At 41.2% G+C, this 24,949-nt stretch overlaps 3 protein-coding genes across 5 annotated transcripts in view; 1 reads left to right on the plus strand and 2 right to left on the minus strand.

The window, feature by feature from the left end:
• Window positions 1-14,511, plus strand: part of SMC6 (structural maintenance of chromosomes 6) — a 42,983-nt gene extending 28,472 nt beyond the window's left edge. For 2 of the 3 annotated variants that reach the window (XM_083431514.1, XM_083431513.1), the window contains exons 17-27: window positions 273-433; window positions 519-654; window positions 1,415-1,495; window positions 3,275-3,445; window positions 4,265-4,402; window positions 5,858-6,003; window positions 6,474-6,599; window positions 6,924-7,029; window positions 10,361-10,513; window positions 11,155-11,252; window positions 12,830-14,511. In XM_083431514.1, coding sequence (XP_083287640.1) covers window positions 273-433; window positions 519-654; window positions 1,415-1,495; window positions 3,275-3,445; window positions 4,265-4,402; window positions 5,858-6,003; window positions 6,474-6,599; window positions 6,924-7,029; window positions 10,361-10,513; window positions 11,155-11,252; window positions 12,830-12,941 — 1,428 coding nt within the window. In that variant the 3' untranslated portion in view covers window positions 12,942-14,511. The remainder of the gene's footprint in view (window positions 1-272; window positions 434-518; window positions 655-1,414; window positions 1,496-3,274; window positions 3,446-4,264; window positions 4,403-5,857; window positions 6,004-6,473; window positions 6,600-6,923; window positions 7,030-10,360; window positions 10,514-11,154; window positions 11,253-12,829) is intronic. The other variant, XR_014508950.1, reaches the window with a different exon arrangement.
• KCNS3 (potassium voltage-gated channel modifier subfamily S member 3) overlaps window positions 1-24,949 on the minus strand; it is a 442,125-nt gene that overhangs the window by 145,362 nt on the left and 271,814 nt on the right. The gene's annotated exons all lie outside the window — the stretch shown is intronic.
• VSNL1 (visinin like 1) overlaps window positions 17,135-24,949 on the minus strand; it is a 101,324-nt gene continuing 93,509 nt past the window's right edge. Inside the window, exons 3-4 of the mRNA XM_083431860.1 lie at window positions 19,190-19,405; window positions 17,135-18,174 (exon numbers count right to left, since the gene is read on the minus strand). Of these exons, the coding sequence (XP_083287986.1) occupies window positions 17,977-18,174; window positions 19,190-19,405 (414 nt within the window). The 3' untranslated portion in view covers window positions 17,135-17,976. The remainder of the gene's footprint in view (window positions 18,175-19,189; window positions 19,406-24,949) is intronic.

Raw genomic sequence — 24,949 nt, forward strand, 5'->3', positions numbered from 1 at the left:
TATCCATGATTCTGAGAGAGGGAAAATTCTGCTGGGAAATATGTCACATCCCCTAAAGATGCATGCAGACAAGACAGCACTCCAGTGTGTGTTATAGTTGCCCACTGGATATTTTAAAGGACAGTTGCTCTGTGACTGACAGGAAGTAGCTTAATGGTCACATTAATTAATTAGTATATTTAAAAGTTGAGACATCAAGTTCCTTTTTACTCAGCTCTGAATACTCCAGTCTCAGAGGAGAAAGTTTTTGTTATCCATGTTTTCTCCCCTAGAGTAATGAGGAAGCTCGTAGAATTATGCGTCAAAACAATCTTCCGAAAAATTGTAGAGAAGCTTTCACTCGTTGTGGTGATCAGGTGTTCTCAAGACAGTATTATTCTTGTGACTATGAAAGGCCCCGCATCCTCAGCAAAGATGTGGAGGCAGACATAAGGTGAGCATCAGTTACTTACCAGCTTTCAGCTCTGTTGTTTTAGAATTTCTGTGTACATTTGTTAACAAGACTTTGTTTCTTTAAGTCACTTGGAGAAAGAAGTTGGAAACAAAAAAACCCATCTGTCAGTAATTCAACAACGTATACGTTCTACTGAGAATTCTATAAGAGAAAACGAACATTACCTTAAAACTCATCGTTGGGACCAAGAACAATTAAAAGTAAGAGATACGTAGGAAGAAGCTCCCATATTGGATAATTATTCTTAATTGTTCTTAGTGTTTGATGTTGACATGCAGGAGCTTTTTAGAATATGAGTAATCCTTGTTTTTCCTAATTTCATGGCATTCATTGTTTCAAAAGCATTGTTTCAAAAGTGTGCTGCTGTTGCGAAATACCTAGCATTGCGTGGCATACCAGTCTAGGGAAAACAAATGCTTTTGTAAATTTTAATTGGCAATGGGCTTTTAAACAGTATTTAGGGTTGTGTCTTCACGGTTCAAAAGAACCCTTGGGTTCAACAAACATCCACTGAGTGCTCTACAAAATTTTACAAGTGCTCACCTTTGGCATGAGTTATCTATGCCTCTTAAATATTTTGTAGCTGTTAAATTGCTTTTCTGCTCGTGTTTGGGGGTAGTGAGTGAAATCGGATTGGATTTCAGCTAGCTAAAGTAGAAGCGGGTGGGCCCTTCCAACTGCTGGAGCTGCTGGGCAGTGGAAAGCCTGTATAATGCCTCCTAGAGGTTACCTGCACATTTTGCTTCATAACTTTTTCTTGGAGGGACTAGAGACAATTTTAAAACAATGAAAGCTCAGAATCGGGGGGGGGGGGCTTCTGCCAAGGGGTACCATTGATGGGCTTTGTGGGTCCTGGGATGGCAAGCTCTGGAGTAAGGGAATATTGGGTTGCAGCTTAAATGTCTGTATTAAATCCAGTGTGATTTCCCCCCATACCGTTTATTTTTATTGTCATTGCAGATAAAAGTGAATAAAATAAAGCTAAAAATTATGGAGCTCGAGAACGTAGAGGAACAGCAGTCAGTCATCATCTCTACATTAGTAAGAATTGCTCACTTTCTACCTTTCTAAGTACTTATTTATATATCATAGAGGTGTTTATGCTAGTGGCAGAGAGCATTTTTTTGTTATACTGATCAATAAGAATTCTAAGGATTCAACTTATTTCTTTTTTTTAAGATGAGCAAGAAATGGGTCAATTTAAAGTGTTTATAATTCAACCAAAGAGGGGTGCTGGGTATTTTAAAGACTAACAGCTTTGTTGTAGCACAAGCTTAAGCCACAATAAGCCTACTAGTGTTTACGACTCTAGTAGTATAATCCTATGCGTAGTTAAAAGCTCCCATTTCCGAGCCAGTGCAGACACACGGGCAGGAGAAGAGTGAGTTTTTTTTTTTTTTTTTTTGAGGAACTCCTCACTTATTCAACAGGAGTCTCAGTTAAAAGTTTCTTAACAGGGACTCATCTCCTCCCTCTTCCATTTGGGGCTTGGTGTCATCGGTATGTTAATGCTGCCCATCTCTGCTTCTCTATAACATCTAAATCAATCATGATCTTGGACCAGCATGCCTGGATGCAGAGGTGGGCTGGATGAGGGCCAATAAACTGAAGCTAAATCCTAGTAAGGCAGAGTCCCTGTAGGTAAGTGATTCTTAGATCTGGGAAACTGGTGAACAGCCTCTCCTGTATAGGATTGCCCTCCCCATGAAGGAACAGGTACTTGTCAGAAGGTGCTCCCGTATCCATTGTTGTAACTGGAGCCTCAGGTAGCTGTAGTGCTTAGGAGTGTCTTTCTCCAACTTCTGCTGGTTTCCTAGCTATCATCATTCCTGGACAGGGGGTATCTTGGTCATAGGGAACTGTGTATTAGTAACCCTTAGACTGGATTACCGCAGAGTGTGGTATTATTATGGTGGTTCAGAAGCAACAACTAAGGCAGAATGCAGTGTCAAGATTTGAGGTTTTGTTGTTAAACTGCAAAGCAATTTAGGACCAGCTTACCTGAGAGAGCTCCTCCTCTCATATACAAATGTCTACTTACCAACATTGCCAGGTGAGGGTCTCACAGCCATCAGAAATGCAACATGGGAGAGAGCTTTTATAGTGATAGCAAATACCATGTGTGAAATAGTCTTCCTCATACATCTGGCATGCATCGATAACTCCCTCCCCCCGGTCACATGCTAAAAACATATTAGTTCACGCAGGCATTCTATGACCTTTGTTTTTACTACTGCCTAAATAGATACTGTAAGGGACGCGGGTGGCGCTGTGGGTTAAAGCCTCAGTGCCTAGGGCTTGCCGATCGAAAGGTCGGCGGTTCGAATCCCCACGGCGGGGTGCGCTCCCGCTGTTCGATCCCAGCGCCTGCCAACCTAGCAGTTCGAAAGCACTCTCAGGTGCAAGTGGATAAATAGGGACCGCTTACTGGCGGGAAGGTAAACGGCGTTTCCGTGTGCAGCTCTGGCTCGCCAGAGCAGTGATGTCACGCTGGCCACGTGACCTGGAAGTGTCTCTGGACAGCGCTGGCCCCCGGCCTCTTAAGTGAGATGGGCGCACAACCCTAGAGTTTGTTAAGACTGGCCCGTACGGGCAGGGGTACCTTTACCTTTTAAATAGATACTGTATTGCTCAAATTTATTGTAATGTATTTTTATACTGTTTCGCTGCTTTGTAATCTTATCTCAGGGTTTTGCTTTGAATGTTTTAAAATACAAAATGATTTATAAGTGTCCTTAAATAAATGAAATGGATTGGGGCCCATTTTCATTATTAGTAATTGAAATTAGCTTAACCGTAACCTGGAAATATTTCTAACAGGAAGAAGAAGCTCAAGATAACAAGAGGAAGATGGAAACTGTGGAGGAGCACATGCATCAGCAGAAAAAGAAAATGGAAGATGCGAAATGTATTCTAAGAGAGGCAGAACAAAAATTTGAAGCGATTAGAAACAAAATCCATCGAGTAGAAGAAGAAGCTGGCCCAGTCCGGGTAAAAAACCACTAATATATTCATTTTAAAAATCCTGTGGAGAATCTGCAGACACTGGGTTACATCAAGTGGTGTTGCTCAGCCCAATAGTAAGGGTTCCTTCAGCAGAATGAGAAAGGAAGCAATTTTCAGTATTTCCTCCCCCCCCACCCCCACTGCTGTGCAACCCCTCTAAATCTCCATTGGGCTGAGATTTGGGGGGACAGCACGGGACTACAGAGGGAGGGGGTGTCAGTGAAAATTGCTTCTTTCCTCATTCCGTATCAGGTACACAATTACCATCAGCTGAGTAACACTTGGATACGTGTGACAAATGCATGGCATCAGACTCAAGGAATTTTAACAAAGAATGAATAGAAAAACATGGCTACATTTTTCAATTGAGATTAAAGAGATGGCATTTCTAGAAGCTGTGAACCTGTAAAAATACCCCACAAAATCAAAATATATGAAATACATTTCTTATCAAATCTAAACAATTTACTGCTTAAACACCATAATATGCACCACATATAACATTTTCTTTCTGACTCGTGTGTAATCTACGCACTAAACTGAGTTGATACCAAACGTATCATCTGATTTATTTTGACTTTATGTATGATACTGAAAACAATTGTTCTTAACTGATAATAATAATTATCTTACAATTATAATTAGCTACAAGATAAGTACGATAATATAGTTTTGTTTATATGTTATCCAGTTTCACTATACTTTGCCATATTAGGTACGCAAGTATGCTGTCTTAAACTGAAGTTTGTACGCCACTTTCATGTTACTAAAACTAGTTTACATTTCATGTTGATTTGTTAACAGGATGGACTGCATGAGGTGGATGAAGAACTGGAACGAAGTAAAAGCCATTTGCGGCATTATGAGGAAAAAGAAAAATCCCATTTAGACACTATAAAAACTCATAAAAATAATCTAGATACAAAAGAGAAAGAATTAATGGTGTGTATTTAGTTTAATCTGATTTAAACCTTTCCTTGTTTTTTGCTAGTGAAATAAATGTTGAAAATGTTTGTTACATTCTCTTATGCACCCTTTCATTTACTCATCTCTATATTTCTATGGAGCTAATTTTATTAGAGTAAAAGGTAAAGGGACCCCTGACCATTAGGTCCTGTCGTGGCCGACTGTGGGGTTGCGGCGCTCATCTCGCTTTTTATTAGCCGAGGGAGCCGGCGTACAGCTTCCGGGTCATGTGGCCAGCATAACTAAGCTGCTTCTGGCGAACCAGAGCAGCACATGGAAACACCGTTTACCTTCCCGCCGGAGCGGTACCTATTTATCTACTTGCACTTTGATGTGCTTTCGAACTGCTAGGTTGGCAGGAGCAGGGACCGAACAACAGGAGCTCACCCCGTCATGGGGATTCAAACCGCCAACCTTCTGATCGGCAAATCCTCGGCTCTGTGGTTTAACCCACAGCGCCACCCGCGTCCCTCTTTAATTAGAATAGGCTAATGAAACATGGCACACGGGATGTGTTTTGCAGAATACATTTCCTGCATGCTCTCTATTCATTTTCCCTTTCAAATGTCAGGTTTGTGGCTCCCTGAGTGTTTCAGCGTTGGCCTTCGGTCCCCACTGATGCAAGTAGAGATGTGGTCAGTCAGTTGCTAGGCAGTGTTTTGCATTGGCGGAATGGAGTTGCTGGCTGCTGGAGCTAGTTGTTTTTCAGTTAGGTGTGCTATGAAATGGAGTATTGGTCTGCTGATTATTGCTATCACAGAGGTTCTGATGCCTTTGTGTTGAAACAGCCATGTCCTTTTCTCCACTGCAGTCTCTGGGGCTAACAACTTTTTGAGGGCTTTCTTCAGCCTGCACTGGTGACAACAGAATCTGGGGGGGTTGGGAGATTAGCTTGATTGCTGTGTCAGAAAGGAAGAGAGAAAGAGAGAATAAGATTCTGGTCTCAGTGGTGACATATAATACCTTATACACCAGGCACACCCAACTCCCAGGAGACTGCGATCTACTCCCAGTATAAAAAAAACTGGCAGTGATCTATCCATTGTCATTAGAGGGGGGACACCAAAGTTGTTGGGGGTTTTTTTTGGGGGGAGGCCAAGTTTGTTGTTTTCTGAAAGCTAATGTGGCCCTCAAGAAAGGGAAGGTTCACATCCTTTGGGGATGATTCTGGGATATTCTCTACAAGGTTACATTGATTGCTGATACACAGCATGCAAAGCATTTTGAACACTGCAAAACATTATGTAAAATGTTGGGTATCATTTCCTATTATACTAGAGAGATCTACACATTTTTTTAAAAAACGCGGAAGAAAAAAGCCCCATTTGCTTGTCATATTAAAATGGAGGGGGGATTTTATTAACCCTGCTTCGAAGCAAAATACACAGAGTTTAAATCTCTTTTTGTTGTTGTTGCATTTTAACACTTTAGGAAATGATTGCAAAGGCTTCAGAAATCCATCCCGAGCGAATAGAAGTCAATAGAACATATAAGAGTCTTGATACAGAAATAAATCGCTTAAAAGAAAAGATCAATTCAGAAAGAAAACGTACTGGAGATAGAGAAGAAATAATCAGGTAAATGTAATGGTTCCTTTGGGTGTTCTTTTTGAGGTGGGATATGCTTCCAGCTCTTTCCTTAAGACCTAATCCCGTTTTAGAGCCATGCAAGCAAACGCCTAACCAATTTTCTGACAGTAATAGCACTTTTTCTGATGACTTTTTTATTCTTCTTTCTGTTGTGAATCTACCAACAATCAATGTTATTGGTGTGCACAGATTCCACCATTATGAGAGGAACTGGGCAGGGCTCTGCCCAATTTGAGGCAAGTTCCCCCTTTCTAGCAGGCCCCTTGCATCCCATGCCACATTGTTCAGAAGAGACCCTCACAGCCTCCCCTAGAAAAGTTTGGTGGGACATAGGGGCCTGCCGCATGGGGAAGGAAGAGGTCAGATTTTCTTGTGAATTTTGTTAATTTAACTTAGCATCCAAGCCACAGTCTTCAAGTAATTGATCCTTGTTTTGGACACATTTTATTGACCTGCAGAGAGCTTCAGGAAGCGAAAGAAAAATATCAGACTGCAGAGAGTGAAGTCAAGAATTTGAAGAAATTTATTAAACTGTTGGATGAGGTGATGGTTGAGAGATATAAAAGATACCTGAAGTTTAGAAGGTTGGTGTGATGTTATACATTTACTGACATACGGGGGGCCGGGGGACGGACGGTGTTAATAGATGTTGAAAAGAACCAGAGTAGCAAAACTAGAATCCCAAATTACAGTTTTCCTCTTGGTACTTGAACACCACCTGTTGTTCAGGAATGGTTGCAACCGGTGCGCTAGCCAGAGCTGGAAGAAAGCAGTTTATACCTGGGCTTCTAGTGACAGTGCTGGATTCAGGAGCATGCTTGGGTATATATATATAATATTATATATATATATATCTGTGTGTATATATATATATTATATCTATATTTTTTCATTTCTTCAATCTAAAGGTTCCTTACAGTGCGATGCAAATACTACTTCAACTGCTTGTTAAGTCAGCGATCGTACTCTGGAAAAATTGAGTTTGACCACAAGAATGAAAAGCTTTCAATTACTGTAAGTCATTTTGCATTTCCTTATTAATTGCTGTGTGCTATTTGATAGTTGGTCAAAGGCTTATCTCATCGGCGGGTCATATAAGTTACTTACCAGCCAATATTTTGAAACCACTTTCTTGGTTTAGAGGAGGAAGGTTGACCGTTTAATCCCAGTTTTTACAAAATACTGTTTAAAATAACACTGTTGTTCTTGGATCACAGATCTTAAAAGGGGGGAAACCTAAAAGCGGGGAAGAGTAGGGGAAGTGACTTAATAATTATGTAACCCAAAAGGCAGAAATTTAGAAGAATCACGGACCTATTTGCATTGGAGCCCTTAATTCACAGAATTCTGTGTCCAAAGGTCAAACATTTTCTATATTTTTGCCCTCATCCATTTACAACAGGACTCCGTATGTCATCTTTTGTCTATTTCCCTACTTTTAAATTTGAGTTTGATCAAATCACTCAACAGAAAATTTCTCAGCGGTTATCTAAAAATATAGTCATATACAGTGCTATTTTTCTAGAAAAAGAGGTGCTGGAACTCACCATGAGGGCCTCCCTTGTTCTCTTACAATGGCAATGGTGCCCACCTGAGAGGTGCCAGAACTGAGTTCTAGATGGAAAAAAGCCCTGGTCATGACATGACATTCTGCGCATACACTGTATAGCCTGCATATCTAAGCTGGCTTTCTATCTACATATCTGTTACTGTTTCAGTTCTTTTACTTGGGAGCTCAGCCTCCTTGCCCCACTGCCAAACACTCTCAGCTGCTGAGGGCTTTCCAGAAACATTTCCACAATTGCAGAATTCCCTGTGCTGTTCCAGCCCTACAAGCAAGACACTCTGTATCTGGCATAGGCAAACTCTGGCCCTCCTGATGTTTGGGACTACATTTCCCATGATCCCTAGCTAACAGGACCAGTGGTCAAGCATGATGGGAATTGCAGTCCCAAAACATCTGGAGGGCTGAGTTTGCCTATGCCTGCTCTATATAGTTTAACATGCATATATCTCTGGTTCCACACAAAGCTAATGGAAATTCCTTGTAAAGGTATCTTGGGCACTGTAGCATAGTTCCCCCTCAGAGGTATTACAGGGAGGAAATATGTTTGTTCTTTTCAGGCACATTTCTCAAATGTATAGATGGTATATACTATTTATATTTTAAGTGCTTTATATTGGTTAGCTTAGTCCGATCAAAATCAACAAGGCTAAAATAAGCTGTTCTGTTGCCACTCTTCAGCCAAGCTGTGCGTTATTTTATCTTCATTAACATTTTTTACCTAATGATTTCCATTAGTCTGTCATGCAGACCATTCTTCAGCTGAATCTAGCTTGAATTGATCATGGTGTATTTATAGATAAATACAGTGGTGTCACTTGACAGGGGAAATAGTTGTGACAGTTATGACCTCAAGGTGTCCTCATAATTCCAAGAAAGACTGGCTATACTGAATTAATTTTACAGAAGAGAGGCTGAAAATGGCATATATTTCACTTTCTTAGCATGTTTGTATTTCATTGTTGTTTAATCCTTAGCACAGCATCATTTTTCTGTGGTTGCCCAGTGCTACAAGTTTGGATGCAATTTATGAAGCATTGTCAATGAAAACTTGTTTTATTTTTGTGGACTTGTAACGGTATTGGCCTATTACTACCTTGTCACTGCAACTACTGCATGTTTGTTTCATGAAGAGTCTTTTCGTTTTAAGCTGCGCTGAAATTAGGTCTGAATACTCTGTTTACGCAAATTCTTTAATTGAACTTCTTGCTTCAGATTGATTTGGTATTGCCGGCTATTAGTAGTTTTTTTTCACAGTGGGGGAGGCTTCCGTGAGATAGGTTGTGATCAGTGATTCACCTTTTCTGGAAATGTTTTCTATGTAAATTAAGGTAATTTTCTGATGGCGTACAGCAGGTATGGGGAATTTTTGGCCCTCCAGATGTTGCTGAACTATAACTCATTAGCCCCAGTTACAGGTAGGTAGCTGTGTTGATCTTCCGTAGTCGAAACAAAATTAAAAAAAATTAAAAATCCTTCCATTAGCACCTTAGAGACCAACTAAGTTGGTTATTGTTATGAGCTTTCGTGTGCATTCACACTTCTTCAGATATCATTAGCCCCAGTAAGCATGGCCAATAGCCAGGGATTATGAGAGTTGTAGCAACATCTGGAGATCCTCAAACTTGCTGTAGAGAGGAAGATCTAATTTTATATATATTTAGTATATCTTGCTGTTTGGCTGGTAACGTATCACAAAGTTGAAAACCAGGTGTTGCCGAGCCCTAGTCACTAAACATTGATGCATGCAGCTTCCACACCAGCAGACCACTCGATCCTGTCAAGTTTTCTTCTTCGTATTGCTGCTAAGTATTGACAGGAAGAGATAAACCTCAGTGCCCCATAACATTCTGCACCACTGAGAGTTCCTGTCCAGAATAAATAGGTGGTGAAGAAGGATGTGACTGGAAGCATCCACCAAGAATGATAAAATGTAGGAAACATCCCTGTGTTCCTGGTATACTTGCAGACTTTAGCCTTCTCTACCTCTTGAGAAGTGGACGCGGGTGGCGCTGTGGGTTAAACCACAGAGCCTAGGACTTGCTGATCACAAGGTCAGCGGTTCAAATCCCCGCAACAGGGTGAGCTCCCGTTGCTTGGTCCCTGCTCCTGCCAACCTAGCAGTTTGAAAGCACATCAAAGTGCAAGTAGATAAATAGGTACCACTCCGGCAGGAAGGTAAACGGTGTTTCCGTGCACTGCTCTGGTTCACCAGAAGCGGCTTAGTCATGCTTGTCACATGACCCGGAAGCTGTACGCCGGCTCCCTCGGCCAATAAAGCGAGATGAGCGCCGCAACCCCAGAGTCGGTCACGACTGGACCTAATGGTCAGGGGTCCCTTTACCTTTACCTCTTGAGAAAGAGTCCAATACATCAACAGATGAATTTATACTTCCCATAAAACAGGGTTGGAGCTTAAAGCCCTGCTAGATTTCCATAGTGTACTGCTTAGAAAGCTCTCGATAACTCAGTTAACTGGCTCTTCAACCCTTTGCTCATGAGTTTCCAGCTGACAACTTTCCCCAGTAGTCAGCACCCAGCCAGCATGCTGACTTCCTTTTTAGAAGAAGCTTCTAGAAGTTCTGATTCCGAAAACGAATGGGAGGAAGTCACTCCCATGCAGAATGCCATCCTTTTCAAAAACAGAACCTTCATGGTAAAGTGTATTGTTTTTTGTTTTGTTTTTTACTTTGCGTAGGTATACACTAATATTAGGGAACTCTTTTTTCTTTCGTTAACTTTCTTTTTCAGTTACACTTTTCTCTCTTTATTTATTTGAAGGTCCAGCCTGGGGAGGGAAACAAGGCTGCTTTAGATGACATGAAATCTTTATCTGGAGGTGAACGTTCCTTTTCAACAGTGTGTTTCATCCTTTCTCTGTGGTCTATTGCTGAATCTCCTTTCAGATGCTTGGACGAATTTGATGTCTTTATGGTACAGTTGGCTGAGTTTACTTATTCAGATACTCATTAGACAGATCTCCATAGCTGTTAATCAGTTATCAGTTTTTATTAGGAACATGAAAGAGAATATATTGCAGTTCTTTTTCTTGTGATTTTAGGTGCATAATATTCCCTTAATAGTTCAGTATATTACATCTAAATCTTTTTGCAAAAAAAAAAATCCTAAACTGAGCGTTTTAAGCATAAATTGAAAAATAAAACGTTAAAATAAAATGTTCACGCTGCTCTCTTTGAGAGATTTATCAGAGGAAAAGACTGTATAGCCTGATGCAATTCAAAATGGGGAGTAATTCCAAGAAGAAAGCTATTTTAAGGGCGGCGGGTTTCTTCATTATTGCATATTAGTCTCACAGAAACACTGGGGATAGATTAAGTTGTGACAGTAACTTGTCCATGGCGATCTAGTTTGCTTCATGGCTGAGTGGATCTTTGAACCAAGGTACCCAACACTTTAAATTAATTTATCTGTGAAATGGGTGATATTGGAATTAGTTTCAAAACCATCATGATTTTACTGTCTGGACCCTGGTTTAAAAGACAACATTGTATTATTAAATTTGAATAAAATTTATGTATTAAAATATATTGATACATTGCAATTTTTGTTTTTAGGATATGGTTAACAGGCGAATTGCAATGGATATGATGCTGAAGATGGCAGATTCTCAACGTTACCGGCAGTTTGTTTTGCTCACCCCACAGAATATGAGGTGATCTGCTTTTCATATTCAGTATCCATTAAGGTTCTTGAGTTTTTAGAATGTCAGTGGCAGTCATTTTTATATTTACTGTTTGGATTTTTAATAAGTCTTCCCTCCTCCCCATCCCGACCCATTTTTCTGCCTTGCTACTTCAACAAAGTCAAATACACATTTCTGGTTCATTTAAATTTGCATCTCAAAGGCTCATTGGATGAGCTGTGTTGTCAACAGGAATACTAAAACTTAAATGAAAAGATAGAAAACAGCTACATTGAAACTTCTATGATGGAAATAGCTTTAATCAGAAAATATAAGGAACCTAAAAGACAAGACTATAGAAAAATGAGGCATAAAATCAGATGCATATGTAAATAAAAAAGTGGCGGTGAATTGCAACATTCCCTGAAGCTTCCATCAGCTGTGTAAATTTTAAAGAGAAATACCCAGCAGCTTTGAGAGTTGAGAGAAGATGGCAGATTGTCTGTTGGTTGAGCTGCTGACACCTGGTGGGTGCAACTTCTCCTGTTTGGAGCTGGTCTGGACTCTTCCCCCTAAACAGGAAACCAAACTCTCCTCTTTCTCCCTTCTGCTTCCAAAATGTACCTTGCTTAGCAGCAGTAGTAAAGTAGTAAAGAGGTTCACTGGGTTTCCAGGGTGCTCATCAGAATCTAGCTAGTACTCAAGCCCCAGTTTCTGAATTCCTTCTCCCAAACAAGTCCATTGCATCAGAGGCCGCAGGAATTAATGAGGATCCTTTTCTCCCCACCATTAAGTCTGGGAGGGAGCAAAAAACTATTATCCAGCCTGATTGCAAGTTCACAGGAAGTAACCTAATTGGGATATCTAAGGCTTCTGCAGTAAACCAGTGTAGGTGCTAAACTCTCCGGAACAGAAACATTGGTATTCGTTTCTCCTTAATGGTGGATGGTGGAGTGGGGTGGACCACTTAAGATCCACTGGATAAATTTGTCTGAAACAAATACCATCAAGGGCTCTAACCAGAGCAAATTTCTGCTTCTTCAGTGGATAAGACATCATATTGTAATCAGCATATGCTCAGCTGAGCTGCTTCTGTCTGCTCTCCCACTGTTAGGAACTCTCCATTCCATGGGGCTGGCAATCCCTTTTTGGGTTACAAAATCAGCTGACTCTTCTGGGTGGCCACCTCCCTAGAGACTACGCTCTACTCATGGAGTTAAAGACTGGCAGTGATCTACCCCCTTTTTGGGGGTTCAGGTCTAAATTTTTTAGGAAGGAGAAAAGACCCTTTTTTGGGGTGCAGGGCAAAAATGTTGAGTTCTTTTTTAGGAGTGCCAAGCTTGTTAAGCTTCTTTGGGGGGAGCCAGTGATCTACCAGTAGGTCACGATCTACTTGTTTGGCCTGCCTGTTAGAGTTTGTTGCATTTTCAAATGTTGCCCATATAGAGGAACAGCAAATTACCAAGCACTGCCTGTATCTAAAGTATCTCTCACAGATGTTTGTCTTCAGTAAATGGCATGTGCAAAACTCAGAATTTCCATGATAAAAGTGAAAGAATCATGCTTGAGTGCACTGCTATTAACTTGCCCTTATGTTTTGTATTTAGCACCTTGCCCACGAGTCGTCTCATTCGAATCCTTCGAATGCAAGACCCGGAGAGGGGACAGAACAAACTGACTTTCCGTCATAGAGGTGATGAAGATGAGGATGAAGAATGAGTGCCTTAATCATGTCCATTGCTCTTTATCAGCTTGCTTTATGTTACATTTGTAGGAATTTAAGATCTCAGTTCAACATGTGCTCATGCCCTGCTGAAATCAATGAGACTCGCACCTTTAATTATGTCCGTAAGATGCATTTGTGAACTTGTGCCTTTTGTTCTTACTGCAGCTTGCAGCGCTAGCATCAAAACTAGAGTTTATACATGGGAGCATCAAAAAGCATTTTGGCGATGGAAATGCTGCAATATACATGCCATCTCTTGTACATGTGGCTCCTCCGCATTGCAGTCACTTTTTGTTAGAATAGAAATAGATTACTTGGGGAATGACAGCCATGGTACTATTATTTTTGCTGTTTTTTACAAAATAAAAGTTTGAGAGCGAGTGCGGTGTGAACGCCTTGTATATTTTTCCTGGCACTAGGGAGTGTTGCCTGTTGCTATTAGACAGCACCGTCTGTGTTGTGGAGATCCCACAATACTGATTTTAAACACAATTTGGACCAGCAGGACATGATAAGCATAAGGTGGTCAGGGGTGGCTACCTCTGTAATTTTGTGTTGCACTGTGAAACACGCCCCTCCCCCCAAATAGCAGATTTGTGATTGATGCCCCCAGCACTCTCAAAATTCAGAATGTCCAGAGAGGTTGGCTTGGTAACTTCTGGATTAGATAGCTTCTTGAACACAGAAGAACTGAATGTTTTGTCCAATTTCTATTTCAGTTGTCTTAACCATCTAATTTTGCAGCATAGATTTCTTAAGAAATGCTATTCTGGGGGGGCTTCATAAAACAATACATTTTATGAATATTTCAGCCATGTCTAAAATTTTCATTACTGAAAAAAAGATAGCGTCTTGATGCTATCAAATTCTTTTTTTGCTTTAAGGAAAGCTGATCTTAATTTCTCACTTCTATCCTTGATGAAATTTATAATCTAGTGTACTCCGCCCTACCCCCACAAAAGTTTTGCACTACTTATAAATCAGGATTTTTAGCTTAAAAACCAGTTTTGAGGAGGATTGTCTATCTTAAAAGACTCAAATTGACAACATGATATGTTTAACAGATTCTGGGAGAAGAAATGGGGGCAAGCAGGTCACCAGATCTCGATGGGTTGTCAGCCGAGTATTATAAAATTTAGCTGCATTTAAGACTGATTGATAGAAGAATTCCTAAATCATGAAAGCTCATCTGTCCTCTGAGTGATGTTATGGCATTTAATTTAGTCACAAATAATCTGGAAGCAAGTGAGCAGCAGGGTGGCCCAGTTTGCAGAAAGCAACCAATTATTCAGGATGCTAAGAATCCAAGCAGATTGCCAGAAGTCCAAGCTGACCTAAAGCACAAATTTTATGCTGGAGATTAAGAAAGGAACGGGACAAAACTGCCAGTATAATGCTTTTGTATAAATCCATGGTGTAGCATATCTGGAATAAAGTGCAACTCTGACCACATGGGTATCGGCTGTCACAGCTAAATGAAAGCTTTTTGTAATCGCTTTGTAAAAAAAGCAAAACTCAAGTCGAGTGGTGTATAAATTTTATGAAATAAATAACTAAACAAATCAGGACTGGCGATGGGAGTTGTATTCCAACAGCATATGGAGGGCTGCTGTTTTTGTTGGGTAATGTGATGGTGGCAATGTTTCTGCTGGGTGATGTGAGAGGATGGTGATGGCTGAACATGTTGCTAAAGGCTGTGATGACACTTCAAAAATAGGTTGTGGTGAAGCGCCGAGACTCTAGCTGCATGGGAACTTGAATGTGTTAGGGGCTTTGTACAATCTGTCAATTTAAAATCCAGTCTTTCTCCTAAGCCCTTTGATGTTTTTGTGGCTCAGGGATAACTGCTACTTCATATGAACCAGCTGTTTAATCAAAAAGTTTCCTCCCTGGTGCGCCACTTTTGAGTTTTCCAGAAAAACTTGCTTTATTGACACATGCTCTTGCTAATTTCCACAATAAAGCAGCAAAAAGCCCCCCTTTGCTGCTTTAGGCAGAATCTTCCTCAACCTGATTTCTGTTCCTTTCTGCCAGGATAAGGCTCCAAATGCATGAAGGTTGGCAGTATTTTCGCCAAGACAGTACGGGCAAGTGGCATTTGTTGTAATAGCAAACGTCTGAGTCTATTGAAGGTTGTGTTCGTTCGCTGATTATTCTGACTTTTTTCCCTTCATGGCGTGAATTTATTCCCATGGCATTTTAAGGATTTAAATTATCTACTGCCGCAGGCCACATCTTTAAATTATCTGCTGCTGGCAGCCATTGTGAACCCCGCTTGAAACTCTGGAAGCGTGGTCTATTTTAATTCAGAAGGATTTGTTCCATTGGTAGCAATTGGAAGGCATTTGTTGATAATATTAAGTGCATGGCATAGTTCCTGCACACTGCTTTTATTTAGGGCAATTTTGACAGGTACGCTCTCTGGAAAGAATTGCAGACAAGTGATAAAATGTTTTACTTCATAGTAGTTGTACTTTGTTCAATCACTTACTGGAATGGATTTGGGGTGGGCACGAGAATCCCTTCCCTAAAATTGCCCAGTTGTAACTCACAGATGCCTTTTTACAGCTTAAAATCTGCAGCCGGGAGAGAAGGTAATTGCAGCTTCTTCTGCCCACCCACCTGACATCTCACCTGACAGTAACTGGTAAATTTTAATTTCCAATTTTCAGTTTAACAATAATCACATGTAAATCAGTACATCCTCAATTCGACTCCCCTTCTGTGGTTTCATATAAAATCATTTCCAAAACTGCATCTCCCACTTCTACTTAATTACTCTCTACTTTTAAATTAACCCTTTAATTGCTTGTTTTTAGATTAATGCTGCCAGTGTGTTTAATTGTTTACTGTCTTTGAGACAGTCCACAAATTTCCCCCATTCTTCGTTGAATAATTCTTTCTTTCTTGATTCCTTAGTCTTCCCATTAATTTTGCCAGTTCTGCATAGTCCGTTAACTTTATCGGCCGTTCTTCCTTGGTTGGGACAGTTCCTTCTTTCCCTCTCTGTGCAAAAAGCATTCTGGCAGCCATTGCTTGCATACATAAACAGTTTTTTGTGGTCTTTCGGTCTCCTGCTCTATTATTCCTAATAGAAAGGCTTCTGGTTCTTTGGTAGAAATTACCTTTAACTCCTCACCCCCAGCTCATTATAAATAATTTCCCAGATGTCTTTGACTTTCTTACAAATGATAAAATGTACCCATCTGACAGTAACTGGTGAGGAAGATTTCATTTGTTAGCTTGTGCTGTCTGTCTGAAGCTAGCTGTCTCACATTGGCCAAATTAATGATAAGTTGGTTCCCTGTGACCTTGAATGTGGGGTTTGCTTATTGCATGTATATTCCACCTGTCCTTCAAAGAACTTGAGGCATACATTGTTCTTTGTGTGCATCTCTCCCCCTGTCCCTTTTTTTTTATCCTAACAACTCTGCAAGATAAGCTTTATGACTGAGGATGTGAACCCTAGTCTTCCAGGTTCTTGTCCAGAACCCTTTAACTACACTGTACCAGCTTTTAAAACAAAAAATGGCTAATGTAAGAGATTCTTGTTTGGGTCAAAATCCTAGTGTGGTGGCTGGGTCTGGTTAAGAGGGCTGGAATTGGGCTGCCTGTGCTAGCAATGGCGAATCTCCCATTTGCTTCAGTGTGAAATTAAACTGTTTTAGTGATCTCTATTGAAATTTTGGGTCTTGCCTTAAGAAGTAAATCACAAAATATCAAAGCATCCACGATGAAAGCTTTTGTTAGGAGTGTTCCGCCATGGGTTTTCTCAGATACATTTTTCTGATGTTGCAGAATCATACAAAAACTTAAATGATTTTTGTGTGTGTGATAGCCCTTACCTGGTCCACAGTTCAGCTCCTTGCGTTTTATCTAAGTTATCTAGGTTGCAATCCTATAGCACTTTCCTGGGAGTAAATCTTACTGGATTGATTTCTCAGCAGAAATGCATAGGGTTGTTAAAGTTCCTCATGCACCTTGGAAGTAACTCAGTGATTTTATTGGAACATAAATAGCTTGCAGCCATACTTCTGCTTTCTTGCATGGGCCCCAAATGCCTCAAAATCCAAATGTTCTGCAGACTTCTTTCTTTGTGGACTAGTCTATAAATCACACAAAGCCACAGTGATGCTCTCCGCCCAAGAAAGACAAGTTATTCATGTAAAAGAAAACAAAGGAGAAGTCAAATGTTATAAATTTATTTCGGGACATTGATTTCAACCTCTTTGGAAGCTTATGAAAACTTCAAGCAGAAATTAATACACTCCCAACAAAACTTTTTTAAACTTCCAGTAAAACAGTATTTTAAATGTGTTTATATATATTTATATTATATATATTTATATGTTAACTTTCAATTTAGGGAACACTTTTCAGCAGGGTTAGCTTTTTTAGAAGGTTTCATCATATACTTCATTTCTCTGACATAGCTCTCTCTTTTTTTGTCTGGTTGAAAGGATGCAAATGAGGTAAGAATTAAGGCAAACCTAAAAGTCATGCAAATGAATACATTAATATTCACTGACAGTACGAGCACATGTCTGGACCAGACTCAAGAACCGAGGAGCTTCCCTCTGTCTGTCCACTACATACAGCAGAAGGGTGTCATGTTTGCTAATGAACAGTTTACACTACCATGGGGTTTTCAGTGTCACTAACATTACCCAGTTTAGGAGACATATAACTAGCATCAGTAAAACATGAACAATAAATAGTATATAGTTCATTGCAGCATGGAAGTGCTGCACAGGCATCGGAGGAATAAGACTCATGAAATGACACTGCACACATCACATCGTGGCATTTTTTTTCTTATAATATATACTTTTAAAATTCTGTAGCAATTGACATTCTCATGCACACAAGTGTTTCAAACACAAGAAGCAAGTCCATTGATAGGTAGTCCAAGCAATTTTTTTGTTTGTTTTGTTTGTGTGTGTATGTATGTGTGTGTGTGGAAATAGCTGCAAACTGAATGGAACATTTAAATTTCTGTGCAGTCCATGAAAGCATTTTTACATGAGCTCATTTCTGAATGTCACACTGCAGGAGTAATACAATGGAAGGGTCGCTCTTTGCAGCTTCTTTGAATTCATCCAGTGTGATCTGGTCATCATGGTTCTTATCCATCTTGCTGAAAATCTTATCCACTCTTTGCTCCGGTGTGAGGCCATCTTCGTTCATTTTCATCATTATCACAGTGCCCACCATTTTATAAATGGCCTTGAGGAGAGAAAGAGAGAAAGAAAAGTTTGTAAGGTCCAGCACAATTAGCCTGGCCTTTGAAACACAGAGTCCACTCAGAGGCAAGTCCTGTTGAGTTCAGTGGCACTTATTTACAAGTAAACGGGTATAGCATTGCAACTTAACTTGTAATTGTGCAGTCTTGCACTTTTAAATTTAAAGGACTTCAACTAGAGAGTTAAGCAGGAAACATGGAATGCATTATGTGAGGCTGAACTGCTATACCAACCAGTATTTTCATATTTGCTACATGGTGTTCATAAGCTAGTGAGAATCTTGCATGAGCATCAGCTATTCTGCAGCGAAGTTCACAAACCACTAGAGATAATGTCTAGGGGATGCTCAACATTTGGCTTTTGGAAATGGGAAGGCTACAGTGAGAGAACTACTGGGGATGCATCTGCTAGAGAGGGCTGGGAACAGAGAGCAAGTTTTGCAGTTACTGCAGAAGCATTTTCCATTTCTCATGGGACTTAATGATGTCAGGTCTATAGGACAAAATCAAGAAGTCCACTCAATGACTATGCCCTGCATTTGGCATTGCCAGATACTGGGGGTCAGACCTGCTCTTATCTTCTTAACCCCATCCTGTGTTAAATTTATTTAGGCTACAACTCTACTCATCAACTAGAAGGAAGGTCACTAAATTGAATGTCTACTCTGCTTTGGAGTACATATGCTTAGGATTGACGGTTTACCCACAAAGGCCCCAAGGGAATTGACATTATAATCGTAACTATAAAACTAATCCCAGAACGGTTTTCTTTTTTAAAAGCTGTTTCTTAGTCACATGTGACAGAATACCGGAAACAGGCTTTCAGTGTTCATTCAGCCTGGATAGGTCAGTTGCTTAGAGCTGATAATGGCAAGGTTGCAGGTTCAATCCCCAGTATGGGACAACTGCACAGTCCTGCATTGCAGGGGGGGTGGACTAGATGATCCTTGAGGTCCCTTCCAACTCTACATTTCTATGATGATGTGTGTAAAATCTCACCTCTATAATTTCCAGCATCTCCACTCTTGTGATTTTTCCATCTCCATCTAAGTCGTACATATTGAAGGCCCAGTTTAGCTTCTGTTCAAAACTGCCCCTTGAGGTGATAGATAGCGCGCAGATAAATTCTCTGAAGTCAATGGTTCCGTCGCCATTCTTATCAAAGGTTCTAAAGGCATGTTGGGCAAACTTTGAAGCATCTCCGTAGGGGAAAAACTGCAAAATTAAACGCAAATGAAAGTATTAGGAGGCAATGTAAACCTCTGTATTATTCCCTTTGTGTATTGAAGTATAAAATGCATGGTAAGAGCCAGGCCTTAAGCACCCCTAGCCCTACTGGAATATTTGGTTTTTTCAGTGCTTCACTCTATTGCCCACTGGACACCACTGTAACTCAGCTGACTTCAGTCAAACTATTTCTGAGTCTGTAGCCTTGGGTCCCTTTGAAGATGACATCTTGGCTCTAATTCTATAAAGTGCCTGCAGAATTTATAATATTATAAATCAAACAGAATTAGCTATTTCCAGCTGCTGTCATCTTATGCCAAGAAGCCTGAGACTTATTGGCTTTCATCAGGGCTGCGTTTCTCTTTTTCCCTTTCCTTTTGGCCTTACTTATGAATTCTAATAACCATGAAATTGTCCATTTATGAAATGAAGACAAAGTGTGTCTGTCTGACCTTCTGTAGCATTGAATTTCATGGGTGCCTACATATTGGCTATCCAAAGGGAGAACAGAAAGTTATATTTATTCTCCTTTGCCATTTCTGCCTGTCCAGTCTCATTTTGTCCATTCCTTTATATTATGACGACCTGGAGCAATCAAGATATTGCTTAGCCTTGGTAGCACAGCAGGACTAGGAGAGGAGCACAGGATCCTAACACATCTGTGCAAAGGCATGGTTTGGCCATCATGAGATGCACATCAGGCTGATAGGTCGAACTCCTGCCTCTTTACACATCTTTTAATTACTTGAAAATGAAAGCCACTCCCATATTTGTGATTTTCATTTAAAGCAAACACCTTACGGGTGCCCAATGTTTCTAAGAAAGATGCACTTTGCTATGATGGAAATTATAATTATGAGGGGAAAGGGAGTAGTTTCAATTTCCTCGCAGTTGTTGTCTCCTCTCCTTTCACACACACACACACACACACACCAGCATATTTTTAAAATTCATACAGTCATACTTTGGGTTGCAAATGTGATCCGTGCAGGAGGCACATTCGCAACCCACAGTGCCATGTCTATGCACGCGCGTGACACAATTTGCCGCTTCTGCACATGTGCAAAGTGTAATTTAGCGCTTCTGTACATGCACGAGTGCTGTAACTTGGAAGTACAGTGGTGCCTCGCAAGACGAAAAGAATCCGTTCCGCGAGTCTCTTCGTCTTGCGGTTTTTTTTGTCTTGCGAAGCAAGCCCATTAGCGGATTAGCGCTATTAGCGGTTTAGCAGCTATTAGCAGCTATTAAGGGATTAGCGGGTTACAGTAGCTGCTAAAAGGCTATTAGCGGCTTAGTGGATCAGCTGATAAGCGGCTTAGATCAGCTGTTAAGCGGCTTAGCATCAGCTGTTAAGCGGCTTAGAGAACAGCTGTTAAGCGGCTTAGGGGCTGGGGAAAAGGGGGGGAGGGAAAAAACCCCCGCAGAACTCACAAGACATTTTCGTCTTGCGAAGCAAGCCCATAGCAAATTCGTTTTGAGAAGCACCTCCAAAACGGAAAACCCTTTCGTCTAGCGGGTTTTCCGTCTTGCGAGGCATTCGTCTTGCGGGGCACCACTGTAACCTGTTCCGGTACTTCTGGTTTGGCGCGGTCCGTAACCCGAAAATGCGCAATCCGCAGTGTTTGCAACCTGAGGTATGAGTGTACTACGCAACAATGCTTGCTCACGGCACGTGACTGTGCATTTCTGAAACTTATTCCTGTTCAGGAAGTAAACCTTTCAGGAACAAGACTGACAGAAGGAAGTTAGACCTGCTGCTAGGGAATCCTCCTTGCTCTGTGGCCTTTCTGGCTCTGTTTCTGCTGAAAAGACAATCCAGCAGAGCTGGCCCAAAACCTAGAAAGATTTATAAATTAGCAGAGTGCGGGTAGCATTAGGATCTTTGGTTTGGACAGTGGATTGTCCTTGTGGAATTCCTTGGGAGGGAAAACGCAGCAGAGATCAATGCGTTGCCAGAAAAGGGTGCTTTATTAGTAGAGCAAATAAAAGGCTATTCTAAAAGGGAGGGAGATTGTGTGTTTGAATAGCAGCGAGCCAAGACGGAGGAGGAACTCAGGATAAAGAGTGAGCCAAAAGACCAGACAGGCGGGAGAGAGTGAAAAAGTGACTTTGACCTTTCCCTGTCCTTGATTGCCAACCCTTGTCAGCTAGGCAGTTAGGGAAGATGGCAGACCAAGAGACAAAACTGGGGATAAGATGGAGGCAAGCTGGCAGAAGCAAAACTTTTGATTCAGTTAGTCATGGCCCCAAATGCCAGCTTTATTTTGATGCCCTGTATTAAGACATTCTCTTGTACACCATAATTAGTTGCGATGGGATGAGGAGAAGCAGACAGAGGGATGCCAGGACTAAGAACATTCATAAAAATTGTCACCAAAGTAGCACACGGTGCATTACAAGTCCTAGGCTCTGTGGTTTAACCCACAGCGCCAACCCGCGTCCCTGGGGACCCTTCTAGGGATGGGTAATTCTTAACTCTTAATTCTTTGGGGTGGGGAGTGTGCTTTAGAATAGTTTGTTGCTAGCTCCATTCAAGCTGATAATGAAAAGCCAAGGCATGTTGACATGTATCGTATTAGCACCAGAAGGAGTACTTGCTGAAATAAAGTAACACCTTGGGCTCTGTTGCCGCTTGTGTGCAGAGGCTCAAACTGATACGAGATACTACTTCTTACACTTCTGAAGGTTTCCTTCGCAACTCTTCAGAGAGCTGTAAATGGAATACAGTGGTACCTCGGGTTACATACGCTTCAGGTTACAGACTCCACTAACCCAGAAATAGTACCTCGGGTTAAGAACGTTGCTTCAGGATGAGAACAGAAATCGTGCTCCGGTGGCGCAGTGGCAGCGGGAGGCCCCATTAGCTAAAGTGGTGCTTCAGGTTAAGAACAGTTTCAGGTTAAGAACGGACCTCCGGAACGAATTAAGTACTTAACCCGAGGTACCACTGTATGTGAATCCAGTGAAATAGGCAGAAGGCACTCATGCAGAGTTACCAGAATTCCCCCAAAGTTGTGTGCCATGAAGAACCACATGGCAGGCAGAACGTCAACAGATGTAGCCTTTTCTGTTGCGGCACCCTCGTGAGAGGAAATGCTGTCCCAGTTTCAATTTTCTCCCCTCCATGCGGCTGTTAAAGTCACCGGGGCCCCTGTCAGGAAGAGACATGGCAATTTTGTTGCCTGCCTTTCAAGTACAGTGGTACCTCGGGTTAAGAACTTAATTCGTTCTGGAGGTCTGTTCTTAACCTGAAGCACCACTTTAGCTAATGGGGCCTCCTGCTGCTGCCAAGCTGCCAGAGCACAATTTCTGTTCTCATCCTGAAGCATTCTGTTCTCATCTCATCTTAACCCGAGGTACGTACTATTTCTGGGTTAGCGGAGTCTGTAACCTGAAGCGTATGTAACCCGAGGTACCACTGTATTCTCTAACTCAGGCATAGGGGCCCTAAGGCCCTCCAGATGTTTCCAGACTAACCTTCCCATCAGCCCCAGTCAGCATGGGCAATGACCAGGGGTGCTGGAAGCTGTAGTCCCAAAAATTGGAAAACGCAGAACGCCTAAAAAGAGTGTATGTTTCCTACTAAAGAGACACACCTGAAGGGGTACAGGATCCCCATTCCTGTTCTAATCGCTCCTGCTTGCAGCTTTCCCTCACTTCTGGAGAGAGAGAAGAACAGGGAAGCCGAAGAGCTGGGCTGTGCTTACAGTTAAGTGGGCATAGGAAGCAATTGAATGAGAAAGTAACAACGGGTCACTGCCCACAGGGATCTGCCTTGCCATGTCTGTGCAAAGGTCCGGGCACAAATTTTAAAAATAGCCGTCATCTGCAAACAAAAATAGGTTCATTTTTAATCCTGCTCACGTGCACTAACATTAAACTGGCAAAATTGGAACGCCACGTGGTATAGCAGGCAGGGAAATATCTAATGATGAGCATCTCAGATGCTCTCAGTGAAAAACGAAGTCTTCCAGTTTCAAGTGTAACAGTAATAAACCTTAGGTTTTTGATCTCATAGCTGATTCCTGAACCTAGAGTAGAAACCCTCCCCACCCCCCCCAATACTGGACTTGTGTACAAAATAGTCTTCTAATTATTATTTTTTTGCTTTTATAAATCACATTCACATCTGTATTCACACACCGATACCTGCGATTAAGTTTCCACAAGGAAAATCAATGGGTAGGTAATTTCCCTACCCTTCTTAAAACAAAAAAACTGCCAACTGAGATAATTCTGTTAATCAAGTGAGCTGGAAATGATTTTGTATCTTGCTATCTTTCGGCGCAAACATTCACACGAAGTGGAAATTGGTGATTTCGCTACCAGCTGAGACTGCCTCGGAGGATGGTCGCATACTATAAATGGATGTATCATGCTTGTATCCAAACACTGTGTGCCTAGGAGTCCAATTAGCCTGGGGATCCCCAATATCTTAAACAGGGGTATAAAAGGGATTAATTTGTTTCAAAGTGTCAATCCTGCTTTTTTAATGGGGATTTCAGAGAGGTCAACAGAGTTGAGCTGGGGTTGGGAAATGCTAGCCCTTCAGATGAGCTCCATCTTCCCTGATCATGGGCCATGCCGACTGGGAGTGATGGAATTTGGAGTCCCACTACAAAATAACCTTGGTTGGGGAAGGGAAGAGACCCATAGTGGGATCTCAGATGCTGAATGACGTACATGGGGTTTGCATTTGTAAACATCGGCTGTTCACAGTTTACTGTTTGTTGCACTGCTTTTCTATTAAGGCTATGCACCCCGTCTAATAGCTATACACTGGTACCTCGGGTTACATATGCTTCAGGTTACATACGCTTCAGGTTACAGACTCTGCTAACCCAGAAATATTACCTTGGGTTAAGAACTTTGCTTCAGGATGAGAACAGAAATTGTGCTGTGGCGGCAGCAAGAGACCCCATTAGCTAAAGTGGTACTTCAGGTTAAGAACAGTTTCAGGTTAAGAACAGACCTCCGGAACAAATTAAGTACTTAACCTGAGGTACCACTGTATATGAAAGGGCAGATCCAACTCAGCTCACCCAACTAACAAGATGAGCAGATTGAGGATTATCGGACTGGGCTCACCATCTAGCAGCACGTGATGCCACATATAAAATAAAAAATCACAAGCAGCCAAACTACACAGTAAAACTAAGCAGAGCTGGAAGCTGCACTAATTAATGAACAAAAGCAATGTGTTTAAATAATGCTGACATGATTAAACTACTACCTGTCATGCTTAAAGTCACACTTCTAAAATTTCTACTGGGAGAAGAAAAAAAGCCATTGGTTTTTCCCCCCAGAAAATGCTTTAATGAATTAGATTTTCTGCAGAAACTGCTAAGATGCTAATGATTACACTCTATAAATTCAAGCTGCAATGACTCCTCTAAATCTGTTGGCTTGTGTGTGCAATATTTTGAATAAACTAAGTTTGAAATTCTATCCTTCTGAAGAAAATGTGTTATGATCACACAGTACCAAGTTGCAGAAATTAAATTTCTGAGACCACCCAGACCATAATCATTC

This window comes from Podarcis tiliguerta, assembly GCF_965153285.1.
Source record: "Podarcis tiliguerta genome assembly, chromosome: 3".
NCBI classification, from domain to species: Eukaryota; Metazoa; Chordata; class Lepidosauria; order Squamata; family Lacertidae; genus Podarcis; species Podarcis tiliguerta.